General features: G+C 43.0%; 3 protein-coding genes and 1 long non-coding RNA gene across 4 annotated transcripts; all 4 read right to left on the bottom strand.

Annotated features, from left to right (window-relative positions):
• Positions 1 to 34: 34 nt before the first annotated feature.
• On the bottom strand, positions 35 to 2,355 carry LOC135113892 (probable glutamate receptor). The gene is made up of 5 exons (XM_064029521.1): positions 1,964 to 2,355; positions 1,504 to 1,594; positions 1,110 to 1,386; positions 785 to 1,005; positions 35 to 247 (listed from the first exon to the last, which is right to left on the bottom strand). Exons 1-5 carry the CDS (start codon positions 2,080 to 2,082, stop codon positions 41 to 43), a joined length of 915 nt encoding a protein of 304 aa, XP_063885591.1. The 5' UTR covers positions 2,083 to 2,355; the 3' UTR covers positions 35 to 40.
• Positions 2,356 to 3,042: 687 nt separating this feature from the next.
• LOC135113893 (uncharacterized) lies at positions 3,043 to 4,144 on the bottom strand. Its single transcript, XR_010275101.1, has 2 exons — positions 3,453 to 4,144; positions 3,043 to 3,343 (listed from the first exon to the last, which is right to left on the bottom strand). It is a non-coding gene; the product is annotated as an uncharacterized LOC135113893 (long non-coding RNA).
• Positions 4,145 to 4,652: 508 nt separating this feature from the next.
• On the bottom strand, positions 4,653 to 12,334 carry LOC135113555 (probable glutamate receptor). The gene is made up of 14 exons (XM_064028816.1): positions 11,808 to 12,334; positions 9,907 to 9,991; positions 9,626 to 9,738; positions 9,359 to 9,475; positions 9,027 to 9,250; positions 8,611 to 8,739; positions 8,316 to 8,474; positions 8,138 to 8,228; positions 7,637 to 7,937; positions 7,332 to 7,552; positions 6,975 to 7,155; positions 6,662 to 6,761; positions 6,132 to 6,258; positions 4,653 to 5,837 (listed from the first exon to the last, which is right to left on the bottom strand). The coding sequence occupies exons 1-14, from the start codon at positions 11,889 to 11,891 to the stop codon at positions 5,748 to 5,750; spliced, it is 2,022 nt and encodes a 673-aa protein (XP_063884886.1). The 5' UTR covers positions 11,892 to 12,334; the 3' UTR covers positions 4,653 to 5,747.
• A 2,874-nt stretch (positions 12,335 to 15,208) lies between these two features.
• On the bottom strand, positions 15,209 to 17,458 carry LOC135113556 (glutamate receptor ionotropic, delta-2-like). The gene is made up of 6 exons (XM_064028817.1): positions 17,243 to 17,458; positions 16,915 to 17,040; positions 16,618 to 16,776; positions 16,290 to 16,380; positions 15,871 to 16,171; positions 15,209 to 15,767 (listed from the first exon to the last, which is right to left on the bottom strand). Exons 1-6 carry the CDS (start codon positions 17,278 to 17,280, stop codon positions 15,517 to 15,519), a joined length of 966 nt encoding a protein of 321 aa, XP_063884887.1. The 5' UTR covers positions 17,281 to 17,458; the 3' UTR covers positions 15,209 to 15,516.
• Positions 17,459 to 19,275: the final 1,817 nt, after the last annotated feature.

Below are 19,275 nucleotides of genomic sequence, written 5' to 3'. Positions count from 1 at the left end.
GAGAGAGAGAGAGAGAGAGAGAGAGAGAGAGAATTTGACCTTAATCGGTAAATTTTGAACACTTAACTTTTTGGGAAAAGTCTAAAGCTACCAAGCTTTTGATTGCATTTTCAATGTCGATGAGAACGTGGTGTCCGGCCCTCACCAAGGTGTCGAGGCTTTCCTGGAACTGCTCCTGGATCAGGAACTTGAGGCGACCCTTCTCCTCCAGCTCTGCTACCTCGCGGAAGACACCGGACTCTGCAGTCTGAAGAAAGAATTATGAATAAAAATCGGTGGGCGGTGAGTTCAACCATTGGTCAACTCAACCCAGGACAAATCAAAACCTGCCTAGAACACAGCCTGATATGAAACAAAGAACATAGTCTAGGATGAGACAGAAAGAACATACTCGTAACCTACTATCAGAGAAAGAGCATAACTTGATATAGTAGACAAAACATAGCTTAATATGCCGGTTGATGTGTCCAAGGTTGAGTTAATCGAAATTGAATTGCTTAGGGTCGAGATGGCTATGGGTTGAGTTGACCATGGGTTGAATTGGATATGGGTTGAGTTGACTATGGGTTGAATTGGCTAGGGGTTGAGTTGGCCACGGGTTGAGTTGACAAGGGTTGACTTAACCAGGGTGGAGATGACGAAGAAAAAAAAAAAAAAAATACCGTGATCGAGTTCATCAGGGTTGAACTGACTAAAGGTTGAATTAACATGCAACCATGAAAATCATATATAGTCTTGTTAATGTTTGCCATATATTCTAGCATTAAAAATGCGTTTCGCTTACTCTCAGAAAATGTTCATTCTTGGAATACTTCTGCCATATCATGGCGACGTGAGGATCGTTGAGAACGTCCCTTGGTGTCTGAAAGGGCTGCGGCACGTATCTCACGGCCAGCAGGGACATGAGGTTGCCGGCGTAGCTCTTCGTCAGCACAAGTGTCGTCAGCATCCACAGCGCCAGCACCAGACGCTCCCACCACCACCACTCCACGGGCCACACCACGTCTGCGTTGGGAGTGAGTGAGGCAGTTAGTCTTAATTAGGCACTGCTGCTCCCTGAATACACAGAATCCTTAAAGACACAAGTCAGAAGGGGCCCAATGCCTCACCTTGCTGCAGGAGAACGCGGACAGGGCTGAAGCATAGCGCCTTGCCAGGTAAGCAAGAGGAGAGCACTTGTAGCACGGCTGTCACCCCTAGCAGTGCAGTTAGGGCACCTTCCCACACGAGGGGCGTGAAGGGCAACATAAAGCCCCAAGGGTCTATCTGCAGACCTCCCAGTCCGCTTACTATCCTCACGTCTCCATTCCAGACCGCCACGGTATAATCGCCGGCTGCTGCTCGCTCTGGTGATAACATGAAGGGTCCTGCAGCGAAATGTACCTCCTGCAACAACACAAATGACGCTTTGAAAGAAACGTGTCACGTTATACTTATATTGCACTCTTAATAAAGAACGGCTTAATAAAACATGCGCTCATGACCGAAACAAGACTGACTCACTTCCCGCACCACCATGCCCATCATGCCGGTCCAGGACCCGTCAGGAATTTTTGTGCCGAACGTCCTGTCGGGGGACAGCACATACCTGTACCTGCGTATTGGGAAGCTGCATTAGGTTGTGTGAAAACATCAGTTGTGCTTTTCTGTAAAATTTCATGATCATTATTCTTCGGCTTGCATCCGAATATTATCTCTGACAGGTGAACAGTGGGATACAACATAAAAGAAGGGGAACAAGAATAATAATCATAATGAGGGAAAATAGCATATAAACCTTTATTTTTTCCGCCTAGCCTGGGTGGGGACCGGAACATGAGATACTCTTTCTTGGGTGTGGGCCAAGCGCGTTAACTCATACACCACCACTATAGCACCGTGCTGACATGTTCATTTATGATATTTCAGTTCTGTGATTAAGCCTGACTTTGGAACAGCCAAAGAAAACACATTAAAAGCTTACGTAAAGTTAACTCCTAAAGAAATATATTCCACAATTTTTGCCATGGCGCCAGTGTAGTGAAGACGGCGTCCCTCCGTGGCGAGCTGGTCTTCCACCCACGTGAGGGTGTGGTGAGGCATGAACTCCACCGCTACCGTCAACGTTGGTGCTGAAGGGAATCTGTTCGCAAATTATTATTATTTCTTTATTACGAACGCTGACACATTAAGGAAAATCTGAGCTGTTTGAGATGTTGGAACGTATTCACACAAACATAATACGTGTATTCCACCAACACAATAAATTTTTCTGGAAAAAGCTGTGATTGGAGACCTTGTCTCCAGGTCTTGTCAGGGGACCAGCTGGCGACCCTCCTGAGACGGGTGGTGGTGGGGCTGAACGGCGTTGCAACGTACACACCAACATCCCTGTTTGTATGTTGCAGTCACAATATGCTTCTATACCAATTATGCAGATGTCCCGGAAGGAAAGTCACATATTCTTAGATATGAAAGTTCAAGTCATTCTGAGTCGGAAATATTCTATGAATCTATAGTCAAATGCTTTTAATGGTCATAGTTCAGACGTTACAGGACATATTAATATGAACGAGCTAAGAATTGTCGACAGGGAGGGCGGGAGGAGAGGGCAGCAGTGGTGGGCGTTGGCATCATAAGGATCTTGACTACACGTCAAGGTTTTCATAAATAAAGATATAATTGAATTAAAAGACGCAGCGCATCGTTGTAGCAAATAATAGCTAAAACGTAACGAACGCTATAAGGCAACAGTGACCAGCTGGGCGTTGCAAGACGGCCCGGGTTCAGCCACTTGCCAATGATGCGCTTTCATATTTAAATGTCCTGTTACTTCTAAACCACGGCGTTAAAAGAACTTGATTATGGAATATTTCCTACTTAGAATGATCTGATCTTTAATTTCTGTGAATACACGATTTTCCTCCCGGCACACCCTGTATAATCATGTATATGAAAAAAAATAAATAAAAAAAATAAAAATAAATAAATAAAATAAATTGTAAATTTTGGTATATTTAGTGTCTTCATAAACATTAGCTCACTCAGGCATTTATGTCTGGGTTGCGATGCAAGACAGTGCTCATAACTAACCGTCTTTCCTCATTAGAAACGGATACTGCTGTTATGACCATTGAGGTTACCTTGTTTTCTGGCCTCGGTGAGCGAGGAGCAGCATGGCGTTCCTGTTGGAGAGAATGCCATGCAGGCCGTCAAGGTGGCCGAGGGGGAGGCGAGTGAGGACAAGGATCCTTGTGGACCACCTGAGGGCGTGACGCCTGAGTGACAGGTGAGCGAAGGCGGAGAGGAAGGCTGGGTCATCACTCACCACCACCACCAACAGGCAGTGCCACACCCCTCCCATCTGTGAGCAAAGTTGTAAGAATATGATTGCTTCTTGAAAACATAATTAATTTGTTAGCAACAAGTAATTGAAAACAATAATACATACAATTTACGTGAGAATGACCCACCTGGCGAACCTTGTCGACCATCGCCCTGAGATACACCAGCGTTCCGTTACCCTGCCTATGTTGAGGGGTCACCAGGAAGACGACGATGCCGCGTGGCGAAAGCTTCTCCTCGGCCTCCTGAAAAAGCCGCCTGGAGAGTAATGATGGTCATCCAGTGAAATGTTGCCAATACAGTCTTTCAGTTCTCGAATAAGGAAAAGGTTTTACTCGCCTCGACGAGTGACGTACCTTCACGAATGTTAGAGCAACCTGGCTAGGGTTGTCCGACAAGAGCAGCGCCGGACACTGGTACTGACGCTGTGACGCCCAGACGTCTTGCACCGCTGCTAGTGCTTCTGGTGCTGTGCTTTCTATCGCAATGGAGAACAGTGACACGCGGGTGCGTGAATGAACTGATAAATGAAGTGTTATTCAGTGGCCAAGTACAGGAATATTGTTCTTCATTCAGCACATTCGAGGACATTGTGATGATTGACATCTACCTGAGGACTGACGCAGCAGTGCAGCGGACCGCAGGGACTGTGTATTGAGGAAGAATAGCCACGTTAGGAAGGCGACGGCCACCATCTGAACGGTGAAACAAACCAAGGAATTTGTTATTCATTCATGGAGACGCATTGTAACACCAGGGAGTGTATTTATAGCTTTTTTATTGTAATGTATACATAGACATAATGAATATTTCAAAAGTAATTTGCACTTAGGTATATTAATTAGCTAAAAATTATCAATTATGTATCTTCACTGACAATAGTGTAATGAAAAACAGGTACAATTATATCACCGTTAGTTCAATGCATATGTTCCTTTTGCAAGTTTTTCCTCAGTTTGAAACTTCGAAGGAAATGTAAACAAAATATATCACAAACTATAAATGATGACCACTGATGCAAAGAAAATGAGAAACTTAAGTAACCATATTATAATATTGTAGTTTGTGCAAAACCATTTATTTTAAAACAGAATCTCACCGACTTTCGTTAACTGTATATATATATATATATATATATATATATATATATATATATATATATATATATATATATATATATATATATATATATATATATCTGTGTGTGTGTGTGTGTGTGTGTGTGTGTGTGTGTGTGTGTGTGTGTGTGTGTGCTTTGTGTCTTGCTCCTGCCACACGTTCTCTGTTCGTATGAACAGTGCAATCTCAGTAATTTACTTCAAGGCGCTTTATGCATCATTACTTCTGATGGGTGTCCTGTGAAATGAATGAAAGTTTGCCATATTTCCTCAAATATGGTAAATAATCCAATATAGTATCTATATAACACGTATTTCATCTAACATTATGCATTGTAAAAGTTTGGTTTGAAAAAAAATTAAGTTACTTTATTATAACACGAAATGGATGTTTATTATGGGGAACATCAACGGGCAACATTAGGATGCAGATAAACACAACCGTTATGGCTGTGAAGAAATGCACTCCTCAGATAAAGACTCATAACCTGCCTACGAGCAGAGAGAGGCCAGTGTACTAAGTAAGAACGAGGCCTATTGTACAAGCTGCCCTCATTGCGCCACCGGTTAATCCACCTGCAGACTGTGGACGGACTGACGCCTGTCTCCCGAGCGATAGTGCGAGTAGATTTCCCACTGAACCACATGGAAATAAATTTGCTGCGTTTCCTGAGATCTGTTGGCTGGAAGAGAGCTTGAGTCATCGTCACCTGAACACCACGTCCACTTTGGTCCTCGGCAGCTGTTGAGGGATTGATTATCAGTCCTTTTCTGTCCTATTAAGTAATTTAGTTGAGGAATTTGCCATAGATGTGTTCTTTACCGTGCACGTGGTCTTGATGCTCTGCTGGTGATAGTGTGCGGGGACAGGTGGCACGCCGGACTGCTGGATGTGAAGCTCTGCGCTTCCTTTTTATTTCTGACTGCATGTTCATTTATTAAACGGTGTTTGAGTTGTGAATCATACATGACTAATAGCTACAGTGTGTGTGTGTGTGTGTGTGTGTGTGTGTCTGTCTGTGTGTGTGTGCAACGTTCACTTCGGATGCAGCGAAGTTACAGACTACATACACGTGTCTCGTAGTGCATTACATCTACACTGAGTTAAATAAGTAATTTCGAGAAAAAAATCGCATAGAAATTATCTTTCCCTTAAGACATCTGTTTATTAGACCAGCATAGGATGTACAACCAAAACATTTCAACGCTTACAACCATATTATGATTGTTAGTTTAAATGGCGCAGAATACATCCCAAGATAATGTACTACTTTACTGAGGTCGGCGAAGATGCGAGTAGGAGGGTTAGTACTCCTGAAGGTGTCTGATGAGCAGCTCAGCCACCCAGACCATCAGGCTTGCAGCCACTCCGCTAGCCAGCACCACGAACACTCCCTGCAGCGGTGGTGGAAATGTTTAGAGTTGTTGCTAATGTTATTGTTATTAGGAATATGGTTGTTGTTGTTGTTGTTGTTGTTATTCTTATTGTTGTTTTGTTGCTGCTGATGTTGATGTTACCTGTATTTACAAGTGGTGGTGTTGGTGGTGGTGATGCTCTCTTTCTTTAAACTGGATTCCTTTTTATCTGTCACCACCACCACCACTACCTTCATCATCATCATCATCATCATTATCATTCAGAGGGTGCACACCCAACACTACATAGTCAAACAGACAGCTCGCCCTTACCCAGAGGCTGCTGACGGAGAAGGCGGTGGTAATCAAAAGCTTCTCCGGGACAGTTATGCATTTAGTAGAGTTAGGAATGTCAGACGTCCAGTGATCCATGAGTCCTGATTCCCTGAGAGCCAACACCCTGCACGTCGTTGGGAAAGCACTTGACTATACGCTGATCCTTTTAGTCAATTTGATCTTAATCCATCTATACTATTAATAGCTTGAGTTTTCACTTATTTATCTTTTATTTATTATTATAGTTTATGAAGAACTCTGGCTAAGGGCAAGAAGAAGAAGAAGAAGAAGAAGAAGAAGAAGAAGAAGAAGAAGAAGAAGAAGAAAAGCCAACAGAAGGTGGCAGTCACTTAGACCAGATTAAAAATTACGTGGTCTGTTATCTGTTATTTTGAAGTTTTACGCTCTGACTCGTTGTTGTATGATTTAAATGTGTCAGTGTTTACATTGAATTATGTTGAAGTAACGATGTGCTTGTAAATAATGGAATACGATAACAAATTCGATATATTTTGAAGGAAAGTTACCAAGGGTTGAGTCCGTCAATGATGGGGTTGGTCTTCTGGCTCAGCAGGGAGGAATAGAATGGCAGAAATCCGTCTCTGGATACATAGAAATCACATAGACCTAGATAGAGAGAGAGAGAGAGAGAGAGAGAGAGAGAGAGATTCGCTTCGTTCATCCATCAGTACAAATTATATCAATATTATTTTCATAATGTGATAAGCTTCAGTAAACTTTTAGCTAGATTCCATAGGATTTCATTACAACGACAATATCACACCAATGGTGCATAACCTCTCATGACGGCGAAAAACGATCTTGGTCACCTCCTTGTACCTTTCTGAGAGAAGTCCATGGCTAACAAGTTCCAGATGGTGATGTCCACCTCAACCAGCACGTGGTCCTCGGTTCTCACTAGGGTGTCGAAGGTCTTCACTAACTGTCCTTGTGTGTGGAAGGCGAGGCGACCTTCCTTCTCCAGGTCCGCCACTTCCCTGTACACCCCAGACTCAGCATCCTGATGGGAAGTGTCGAAGTACTGTATAAGTTCGTAGATAATTGTATTGAATATGTCTTACATTTGACGTTCGATAAGATGTACAGAACTTCTTAGACTGGATAACTCATGAAGTGTCTCCGGTGTAAGAGAGACAACCACTGACCTGCATTCAGCTCCCGTTCATTCCACTTAACTTTTAAAAACTGTTCATTCCTGGAGTACTTCTGCCATATCATGGAAACGTGCGGGTGATCCAGGACGTCCCTAAGTGTCTGGAAGGGCTGCGGGAAGTACCTCACGGCCAGTAGGGACATGAGGTTGCCGGCGTAGCTCTTCGTCAGCACCAGCGTCATCAGCATCCATAAGCCAATCATCAGACGTTCCCACCACCACCACTTCGCTGACAACTCGACGTCTGATTTGGGAGTAAAACAATATTATTAAGGAACGAAAGGCAGTCACTTGACAGGACTGGCTGGTACTGTCGCCGAAGCCTCACCTTGCTGCAGGATGATGCGGAGAGAGCTGAAGGAGTTGGTTGGTAAGTCACCGTCGCCTTGCGTCTTGCCGGGCAGACAGGAGGGAAATGACTTTAGGACAACCACCACAACCAACAGCGCCGCCAAGGTGGACACCCACACCAGGGGCGTAAGGGGCAGCAGGAAGCCCCACGGATCTATCTCTAGTCCTCCGAGTCCACTAACTATCTTTACATTTCCGAAGAAGACGGGGGTTGTATAGCCGGTGATCGAGGCCCGCTGTGGTGATAGTATATAGGGCACCGCGATGAAGACCACCTCCTGGAAGCGTTGTGAACTGTGTGTTAAGACCAGGTTAAAGCAAAAGAACGTTGGCAATTGAAATACTGTATTATGGTTAGAAGAATATCTCATTAGATTTAAGTTCGCAATAACTTCTCCAGAGTACTTGAGGATATTGTAATGTAAACTCTGGGTCATGCTGGACACATATTAATATTAAACACTTTAGTCTCCCTCACCTCTCCCAGCAGCATTCCCATCAGGCCCGTCCACGATCCATTAGGCAACATTCCGCCGTAGATCCTCTCTGGAGATACCGTGTACTTGTACCTGTGCAACGGAACCCAATCTGAATCAAGTGCACTAAAGCAGATGTGACGAAATTTACTGTCATGTTATTTATCTTGTTCAACTCACGTGAAATTCATTCCTTTGCTGTAAAACTTGATGCATTCGTCCAAAGGTCCAGAGTAGGTAAGACGGCGTCCCTTAGGGGCGGCGGGGTCTTCCACCCACCGCACCATGCTCTGTGCCATCTGTTCGATCGCTACTGTGAGCGTCGGCGCTGGATTAAATCTATGTACGTGCACCGATTAGTTTCGGGTTTGAGGATAACAAATGTTTTATTTTATAGCTATTTTGATTTTTGTAAGATGCACTTGTTTTAAGATGCAATATATAACAGTAAAAGAGAATATTGGTGAACACTAACCGCAAAAATTTTTCCGGAAAAAGCCGGAAGCTGGAGGCAGCAGTCCACCTTGCGTTGGCCGTCCAGGTGGCGACATTCCTGGGAATGTTTGTGGGTGGGCTGTATGGCGTCGAGATGTGCACACCAACACTAGGGTGAGAGTTGAACTTTTAATTAACAGTCACTTTCACAAGAATTTTCACACACACACACACACACACACACACACACACACACACACACACACACACACACACACACACACACACACACACACACACACACACACATGCACACACACACATGCCAACTTGTTTGCAGAATGTCCGCATCCATCCAATCAGAGGCGTTCCGACGTTACTGAAGGTAATTTCAAGTTCACTAACAGATGTCAAGCTAAACTACAACTTTTAAATGCTAACGCTATATCTCATCACCTGAGTTTTTCAGTCTCCCCTTGCACTCGGAGCAGCATAGCGTTCTTGTTGGAGAGAAGGCCGTGCAAACCGTCAAGGTGGCTGAAAGGAAGGCGAGTGAGGACAAGGATCCTCGTGGACCACCTGAGGGCGTGACGTCTGAGTGACAGGTGAGCGAAGGCGGCGAGGAAGGCTGGGTCATCACTCACCACCACCAACATCAGACAGTGCAACGCATCACCCATCTGCGGGTGTTGAGTGTTATGGTTTAATGTCTTTCTCTTGAAAACAGCAGACTGAATGGCAGCAGGTGAAGGTTGACCATACACACGAACACATCACAGTTGTCTTACCTGCCGAACATTGTCCACCACCGGCCACAGGTAAGTCTGTGTTACATTTTCGCGCTGGTTGTCAGCTGACACATGGAAGAAACTGATACCCATTGGCACGAGGGACTCTTCCAACTCCTAAAGGAGATGCCGACGATAGAAACACTATCGCCTGAACTTATCGACATTATTATCACACAGCTTACTTAAGTCGCCATGCCTCCCTTCTAGATACAGTGCAGAAATGTAGAGGTGTTGCAAGGTTTTACGTAATACAAAAGTATATACCTTTATGAACCCAAGAGGAATTTTTCTTGGGTTGTTCAACAAGAAGATCGTCGGACATTGCATCTGGGATACAATCACTGCCACAATCCCAAGCTCTTCTGGTGTTTTCATTGCTGTGGGGGAAAACTCAGCATGCGAAAATTATCAAACTAAATTTAAAATATAGAATATAAAAAATAAATAAGCCCTTTTAATTTCCTGTCATGTGAAACAAACATGAAAAATCCATGCAATTAACTTGGAAATGTAAAATGAAAATAATGAAATACAATGTTATTTACCTGCGGGTTGACCCAACAGCGCAGCAGTTAGTGATGACTGACTAATCAGGAAGAACATCTTCATTAAGAAGACGCCAGACACCATCTGCAATATATATATATATATATATATATATATATATATATATATATATATATATATATATATATATATATATATATATATATATATATATTTTTTTTTATTCAGGCTCTGGCGGTGTTCGGCTTAAAAAAATATACAGAAAAAAGTTCCAGACACAAGTACTTAAGGTTGAAGGTGTGGCTTCGTTTTTTATTTTCCTTCAGTCACCCTTCAATACCCTTTTATTTAGAATTCTTGATAACTTCACATTACTACTACTACCACTACTATTACTACTACTACTACTACTACTATTACTACTACTACTACTACTACTACTACTACTACTACTACTACTACTACTACTACTACTACTTGTACCACCGCCACCACCATCACCACTACACAAGCGGATGTAGGAATTTCATCATTAAAAGTACATTGCCTTTCTATCCTACAGTTTATTGCGTTTCTTTGATTATCGTGTAACAAACCAAGTTCATTTTATTTGAAATATTTTGGTGGCTGATCGTCACTAGGCTTTACACCAATCGTACTTCTGTGCACAGATAATTTAGAACAGAGCATGAATCGAGATGGGAGGAAACTAAAAAAAAAAAAAAAAAAAAAAAAACATTGGGAATGATATGGAAAAAGTGGAATTGCGACGGAGATAAGGAGAATGCGAGCAAAAGATGCAAGGCAAAGAAATGGAAGATGCACTAAAGAGAAACAAAAAAGGAGACTCGTGCATATATATCAGAGGCTACGTCTCGCATACTTGGCTATCCTGACCACCACCACCACCACCACCACCACTGCCGCCACCACCACCATGACATCCTGTGTTGGGCAACAAATTAAAGGAAAATATGAGGCTGTCTGATATGAAGGTTTCTGAAGCAAGGCTCATCTTTTGGGGACTGGCACTTTTACTAGGCTTCTATTAATCTTTTTTTTTTTTTTTTTCTAGCCTCTTTGTTACCCTAGAACATAATTTCCTCGTATACACGAAAAAATAAAATAAATAAATAAATAAACATCTACTACTACTACTAGTAACAATGTTCAAGACGGGCTGTGATGATGGCGAGAATTTTGTTAAGTTGGGATGACCGTGGACACCAACGCTGAATAAAACGGCAAAGACGAGTCGCTAATCACTGGAAGTAAAACCCGTACGGATACGCCATTGAAGGGTGCACCATAATATTCCATGTACGAGGTCGATTGTAAATATTTCGCTCCTGGCTCCATCTGTTGATCCACCTGTACACTGTGGATGGGCTGACGCTGTTCTCCCGGGCGATCATGCGAATGGATTTTCCACTTAACCACATGGATACGAATCTGGCTCGGTCAATGAGGTTAGTTGGGTGGACAGGGTAACGAGTCATGGTCCAGGGAGCTCCGCCTCAGTCCGTTGGCCGTTGGTGAGGTGTTGGCGGCGTCCTTGTGGAGGGCATGCCAGGGAGAGATGGTTTTGCTTGCGACTATGGTAACACACACATACACAAACACACACACACACACACACACTCTCTCTCTCTCTCTCTCTCTCTCTCTCTCTCTCTCTCTCTAACATACAGCCTGACTATGTACGTTTTTCTTTCAATTTGAAAAGTGAACATTAGTTTTATGGAACTCGCCCATGAATAATTTGTACGAATTCTCAGGCAGAAATTTTCATGTTTAGGCACATAACACATACATGAAGCAATCAAGTAAAGACCACGAAATAATCTTGAAACACGAATTCGACCGACATCTGCCCGTTGTCATTACGAAGCAATACCAATTTCTCCATACTAAAGGTACCAAACACTGACATGCTTACCGTGAGTGGCCAGGGTGACGGCGAGGCGTAGTTACATGCGGTAGGAGGTGCGTCACTGGTGGGGTTGAGGCTCTCCACACCCATTATATTCGTGCTTCAGGGACTGCTGCCACAAGATGATTTGGCGCCGCGTGCAATATTAAAATCTGCAGTGTGTGTGTGTGTGTGTGTGTGTGTAGTGAATTCAATACTCATCAATTTTCGAGCTGTGCATTTCATCTCTTCCTTCTTCTACATATCACATCAAAGTAACGCTTTATTGCCATTAATACATAAAGAAGCTTTGTCATAAATATAAGAATACCTAAAGTAATTGTTTAGTATTGATAATTGATACTTTATTATTGATACTTTGGTTTACACTGTATTATTACCCAGATGTGCGAGTGGAGGATGTTGTACTGTTCGGAGTGTTTATGAACATTCAATTCTTGCCCCATTTAAGAGTACAGTACTGGGAGCTGGTGAGGTACAGAGGGAGATGTTATCTGGTGTGTCAGAGAATGGCGATCATGCGTTACTCGATTCAGTATCACGCTAAGGACGGTGTCAGACAGCAGTACTCCATGACATAGCTTCCCATCAGCTCAGCACACCAGACCACCAATCCAGCTGTCAGACCCCCGGCCAGCACCGCGAACATTCCCTGCAACACAACACGGAAATTAACAGCCTAGGCAGTGATTATTCCTCCTCCTCCTCCTCCTCCTCCTCCTCCTACAACAGTAATATGTGATGTGTTATGGTATGTGCTCTATAGGAAAATAAAAATAATTGGTTGACTGATTGATTGCTAATGTCATCGTCACTATCCTCATTATTGGCTTATCATATTAACATTCAAGAGTAGGCATGTTTTGAGGTAAAACAACAAATATATAAGAGGCTTCAGACTATATTCTCACCCACAAGTTAGTAGTGGAAAGTGTCGTGGTGAATAACACTGTTTTGGGCACACTGTTGCACGTTGTGAAGTTAGGAACATCCTGCATCCAGTACTTGAAGAGTCCTGATTCTGTCAGTGCAATTACCCTGAGTTGGAGTATTAGTGGTTAGGTTTTGTACAGGCGAGAAAAAGTTATGTTGAGCTTCATGGACTAACTTTTCAATCCTAGCACTATTAAGTCTAACAGCGTTTGTAGTGACAAGAGAGAAGGTAATGTTGACTTTCATAGACTAGACCTTCAGTCCTAGCACCATTAAGCCTAACAGGTTTGTAGTGACAAGAGAGAAGGTAATGTTGGAATTTCGTGGACTAGCCCTTCAGTCCTAGCACTATTAAGCCTAGTAGATTTTGTAATGACAAGAGAGAGAAGGTAATGTTGAGTTTCGTGGACTAACCCTTCAGTCCTACCAGTATTAAGCCTAACAGGTTTTGTAGTGACAAGAAAGAGAAGGTAATGTTGATTTTCGTGGACTAGCCCTTCAGTCGTACTATTAAGCCTAATGAGCCATCATTATCATTATTATCATTATACCGGTGGTTATACTGGTTACAGAATAAATTTGTAATGACTTTCGAATGCCACAAAACAAAGATATTCATTCTAAAATCTGCTAGCTACATAATTTTACACGCAGCGAGATAGACAGATGAAAACAGAGAAAGAAATAAAACGTTAAGTTGACGAGTCTAGCGCGGCGGCGACTGCCCGTTGGGTAGGCTAGTAGATGTATTTTTATTTTCCACTTTCCTCTAGTGCATCATCTTGAAAGTGCTGCCATTTGTAAGGCTAGAAAGTAATGAACATCACCCTACAATTTAATTGCCACTGGCATCTTCAGGGAAGAATAGCAAGCAAAATTATTAAAATATCTTTGTATCTCGCCGCTCGTATTATATGGGGGAGCGGAGTATGTTTGCCATGTTTCATCCCCCGTTCCTCCCTTGTGACTCCTCTTTTCTAGGCAGGGTGGGACAGCCCGCACATCTGCTTTTCCATGCTTTAAGTCGAGTTGAGACGGTTGTAGAGTCAGGACGTGCTGGCACGAGATAGGGTAATATACATACAGTTTAGACGACTTTAAGCAGATAGGGTTGTATATGAGATAGTGGTGGTACCGTCCCTGCCATCTTAAGTAGGTAATACGCCAGTCATAAGACTGACTGGGTGTATCGTGACAAGCCAGAGCTCCTCACTTATCCCTGCTCTGAGTCGGCGTTAGTGTGCCAACTCTCCAGAGACAAGACCGGATTTTTGGCGTATCGGAGTGGTTTGTTGACCCTCCCCTTTTGTTTGTGGGCTGGTTGTTCTTGTATTTATAATTGTTGTATTGTAAATGCTACTAAGATTCGGAATTCTGTTAAGAGATCTGGACTTAGAGGATAATGGTACCTCTGCTTTGTACTTCCTTCCTCTCCTTTGCTTGTAGAAAGATCGAGAATATTGAAGAGTTTGAACAGAAGTAAAATAAAGGAAATTGAAGGAAAGTAGTAGATTAAAGATTGTGGGCATGGGTGGCTTGCGTTTTTATTTTTTTATTTTTTATTTATTTTTCTTATTCAGTGAGAGTGGAAGTTCATGGAATATCACAATCCATATATGTGGTCGCTTGTCGTAGCTTTAACTTCTAGTACGTGGCTTGCAATTCTTTAACAGCTGTTTGGAGTTGGTTTGCTGTAAAAATAGCCCCCTCCTTGTTGGTGGGTGAAACAGAGTAACGATCTTGTTTGTTAATTGTTATGTAAGGCCAGAAGGACCCCGTAACGTATATGTGAACCCTGCATTTGTCTACGCGGGCGGCCGACTAGTGAGGCCGACCTGAGAAGTGGCAGCAGTCAGTGGGATTGAATCTGGAGTTGCGATCGTCTGTTTAAATTGTGCAAGAGATCAGAAGGACCTTGCAATCTGTAGTGAGCCCTGCATTAGACTATGTAGGTCTAGGGTACCTAGTCAAGGTAAAGGCAGCTGTGAGAGGGGCGGGATTAGTGGTCGTAACAATATTTATAGCATAGTAACTGTAGACTTTGCAGCAAATAAAGTGTTAGTTCGAAGAGCGTCACCTCGCGTTGAGGCCGTGAATTAAGGGATTTGTTTTCTGACTCATGATGGCTGAAGAGTACGGCAGGAACCCATCTCTTGACAGGTAAAAGTCACATCGACCTGTAGAGACACAAGAACATTATTATTCCCATTAAATTATGAAAGTGTACATGCAAGAGAGAGATTGATAGAAAATCTTTGTTACTTACCTTTTTGGGAGACGTCTAAAGCTATCAGGTTTCTTATAGTGATTTCGATGTCGACGAGCACGTGGTCTCCGGCCCTCACCAGGGTGTCGAGGCTCGTGGGAAATTGTGCCTGCGTGTGGAACTTGAGGCGACCCTCCTCCTCCAGGTTCGCCACTTCTCGGAACACGCCGGATTCAACGTCCTGGAGGACAGGTATCAGTCAGGACAATACAAGAATATGACCCGTACGTGATGTTCATAACAAATGTCAGAAATAATAATCATGCAAAATCTGTTAATACCCTGTGATCACTTTCCACAATTTTGCTCCTAAAGCGCTGTAGCAATAAAGCTAATCCTTCTTGGTAAAATCCTTGATTTTCTTTAATCTATGTAATATTGTAGTGTGATTTGAGCAACAACTCGGTTGCGGGATCACCGACCTGAATTGCTATGGCCATTGGGCAATGGGAATTCCCTGTTAGTAATATACACTCAAATAGCGAAAAATTATTAAAAAAAGTAGTGTGCCTTGCCTCATTTCGTGCAACTACTCATTCCACTCACGCGAAGGAATTGTTCATTCTTAGAATACTTCTGCCATATCATAGCGACGTGAGGATCGTTGAGAACGTCCCTTGGTGTCTGGAAGGGCTGTGGCACGTATCTCACGGCCAGCAGGGACATGAGGTTGCCGGCGTAGCTCCTCGACAGCACCAGCGTCATCAGCATCCATAGTCCCAGCACCATACGCTGCCACCACCACCACTCCGTAGGCCACGCCACGTCTGCGTTGGGAGTGAGTGAGACAGAGTTAGGCTTCAATAGGGCACGACTACTGCTCCCTGAGAGCACGGAAACCTTCAAGACGCAAGGCTGGAGGGGCCTCACCTTGCTGCAGAAGGACGCGCACAGGGCTGAATGTGTTGGCGGACCAGCCGCCGCGGCACAATGTCTTATCCGGTAAACAGGAGGAAAGAAGCTGTAAGACCGAGAGCACCCCAAACAACGCTGTCAATGTGGCTGTCCACACCAAGGGCGTGAGAGGCAGCAGGAAGCCCCACGGATTTATTTTTAGCCCTCTGAGTCCACTGACCATCTTAACGTTCCCAGTCCAGATCGTCGTAGTGTGGTCACCAGCTGCTGCTCGCACTGGTGATAACATAAAGGGCCCTGCGCCGAAGTCTACCTCCTGTCACCAGCAAGAGTTGTGTCATAGATGTTAGAAGACGTGATGGGGCAATATTTTCTGATGCAGCATGAATAATGACAGCAAATAAATGTTCCTACCCATCCTTAGCCTCGCTCACCTCCCGCACCACCATGCCCATCATGCCAGTCCAGGAGCCGTCAGGCAGCTTGGTGCCGAAGGTTCTTTCGGGAGACAGCACGTACTTTGGCCTAATCCAGGAAAGAAGGCAGATGGAAATAAAAAAAAAGAAGAAGAAGTAACGGAAATAATGTTGATAGCGAATGAGTGTGTCAATGTGTACGAGGATATATATATATATATATATATATATATATATATATATATATATATATATATATATATATATATATATATATATATATATATATATATATATATATATAAGGTTTTCGAAATACTCCAGAAATCTGCTCATGTTGGCTTACGTAAAGTTCATTCCTTTGGCGAAATATCTTATAGTTCTGTCCATGTATCCAGTAAAATCAAGACGGCCTCCCCCAGGGGTCTCGGGGTCCTCTACCCATGATATGGAGTGATGGGGCAGCAGCTCGATCGCAACCTTCAGCGTCGGTGCAGATGTGAACCTTCGGGTACGTGTGATTTTTGAGATTAAAATTGATAAAACTTATTGGTTGTTTAGTTTCCTCATGATAATTGTATTGTTTTATTACAGGCAGGTATTGATCGTAAATGTGAAATAGTAAATTTGAATAAATACAAACACATGAAACTTTTCAGGGAAAAGCCTTTGATCAGAAGGAAGTGACCCCGCCTTCGGTGTCCAGCTGGCAACCCTCCGGACCCGGCTGGTGGGCGCACTGAACGGCGACGCTACGAACACACCAACTCTGTTCACAGATATATAATTTATGTACTGACTTTAGTTAGTTAAGGAAATAACTGTGAACCGGTATACCAGTTATGCCACATCAAGTGTGCATTTCTGTGTAAGCGTTTGGAAGCTCAAGGACTATTACATAAGGGTGAGTGCCGCTTAACTACCTGTTGTTTGTACGTCACGTGGTGTAAGAAACCTGATTATGCTATCACCTGACAGTTTCCTTGCTCTCCTGTACGCGCAGCAGCATGGCGTTTCTGTTGGAGAGAACGTTATGTAGGCCATCAAGGTGGCTGAGAGGGAGGCGAGTGAGGACAAGTATCCTCGTGGACCACCTGAGGGCGTGACGCCTTAGTGACAGGTGAGCGAAGGTGGCGAGGAAGGCTGGATTATCACTCACCACCACCACCACCAGGCAGTGCCACGTCTCTCCCATCTGCGGGGATATGTACTGACTAACATACTGACCAAATACCAGCAATACGATATATATATATATATATATATATATATATATATATATATATATATATATATATATATATATATATATATATATATATATATATATATATATATATATATATATATATATATATATATATATATATATATAACTTTTTCTCCAAAGAATGACCTGCCTGGCGAACGTTGTCGACTGTCGCTCTGAAGTGGGTCAGCGTTATGTTATCTTCTAAGTTTTCAGCTTTCACATGGAAGACGCTGACACCTCGCGGACCCTGCACTACCTGCACCTCCTACGCGAAGTATCATGGGTCTTAATATTATTCAAGTTGTAATTATTTGTTCTCAGTCAAATTCAACTACATTTAATCTTCATCTCTCAGTTTATTACATATTGAAGAATCATTGACAGAACTGTAGGCATTTATAACGCACTCACTTTGTCCAGAAAAATACGCACCTTCAGGAAGGTGAGAGTAACTTGGCTTGGGTTGTTGAGCACAAGGAGCACCGGACACTGGTGCTGCACCTGTGACGCTGTGACGGCTTGTACCGCTCCTAGTGCCTTTGCTTCTGGGCTCGCTGTCGAGATGTGGAAAATAATACTTGCAAATAAGGTATATCCTTAAAAACGGTTGATATTAGTAATAGTAAAAGCATACAACAATGATGTGTTTACCTGAGGAATGAGGCAACATTGCGAAGGATTGAAGGACAGGAATTGCCGTAAACAATAACCCCGTTAATAAGAAGGTAGCCGCCATCTGAATTGCGAGAAAAAAGTAATTTATACCCTGGAAGCCCAAGAGAGTATCTAAGAACCCTGACCCAATAGTTTTTGTCTTTCTACTGGTGTTTTAATCTTTATATGGCCAAAATAAATATTAATTAAGTTATTCAAAGAAACCATTTTAACCAGGTATGACTTGAATAATAAAAAAAAAATGTAGCTTTTTTTTTTTTTTTTTTTTTTTTGGTGTGTTTTGAATAGATGTAGTCTTAGTACATATGAATGAATTATATGTAGTAAAGCAAAGCAGTTATCTGGTTCACGGCTTAAATACTCCACGTCTTGTCAAGTCCTGATTGGCTGACGCTTGATGTTCTTTCCCTTACCTATCCCGTCTTATCATTCAGTATTATAGTCATTGTTGTTGTTATTATTACTCATCAGTTTTTCTTATCTTTTGACAAATAATGAAAATGCTTCATACATAAGTAGTCATATATATTTCTTTCTTTTCAAAAATTTATCGTATCTAGTAAAGATCAAATTAATAACGTGATACATCAAACAGCTTTATTTCAGACCACTAGAGGTTACATGACGAATTTGTACATTGTATTTTTATGTTATTAGTTAACACTGAGGAAGAGAACCAGTGCCCACAGGAGGATACAAGAAGCTCCAGTCAGTGTAGTTCTGATTCAGCAAACACTGTACACCATTACCCAAAACCTGGCCGCGGGATGCCTTAACGTATGGCGAGCTGCACGAGCGAGGTTTGTTATACACGTTGCCCTCTTGCCTCCACCGGTTGATCCACCTGCAGACAGTGGACGCGCTAACGCCAGTCTCCCGAGCGATAGAGCGAGTGGATTTCCCGCGTACCCACATGGATATGAACTTAGTGCGCTCACTGAGATTGGTGGGCTGGAAGGGATAGCGAGTCATCCTCCTCATTCCCCGGCCAGGTGGTGAGGGACTGCCGCTGTTCCTCTCTAGCTTGTGTTGAAGGAGAGGTTCGTATGGGATATAAGAAAATATACCTATGTTTCA

The sequence above is a fragment of the Scylla paramamosain genome, chromosome 26, assembly GCF_035594125.1.
Source record: "Scylla paramamosain isolate STU-SP2022 chromosome 26, ASM3559412v1, whole genome shotgun sequence".
Classification (NCBI taxonomy): domain Eukaryota; kingdom Metazoa; phylum Arthropoda; class Malacostraca; order Decapoda; family Portunidae; genus Scylla; species Scylla paramamosain.
This window is presented reverse-complemented; position numbering and strand designations above follow the sequence as displayed.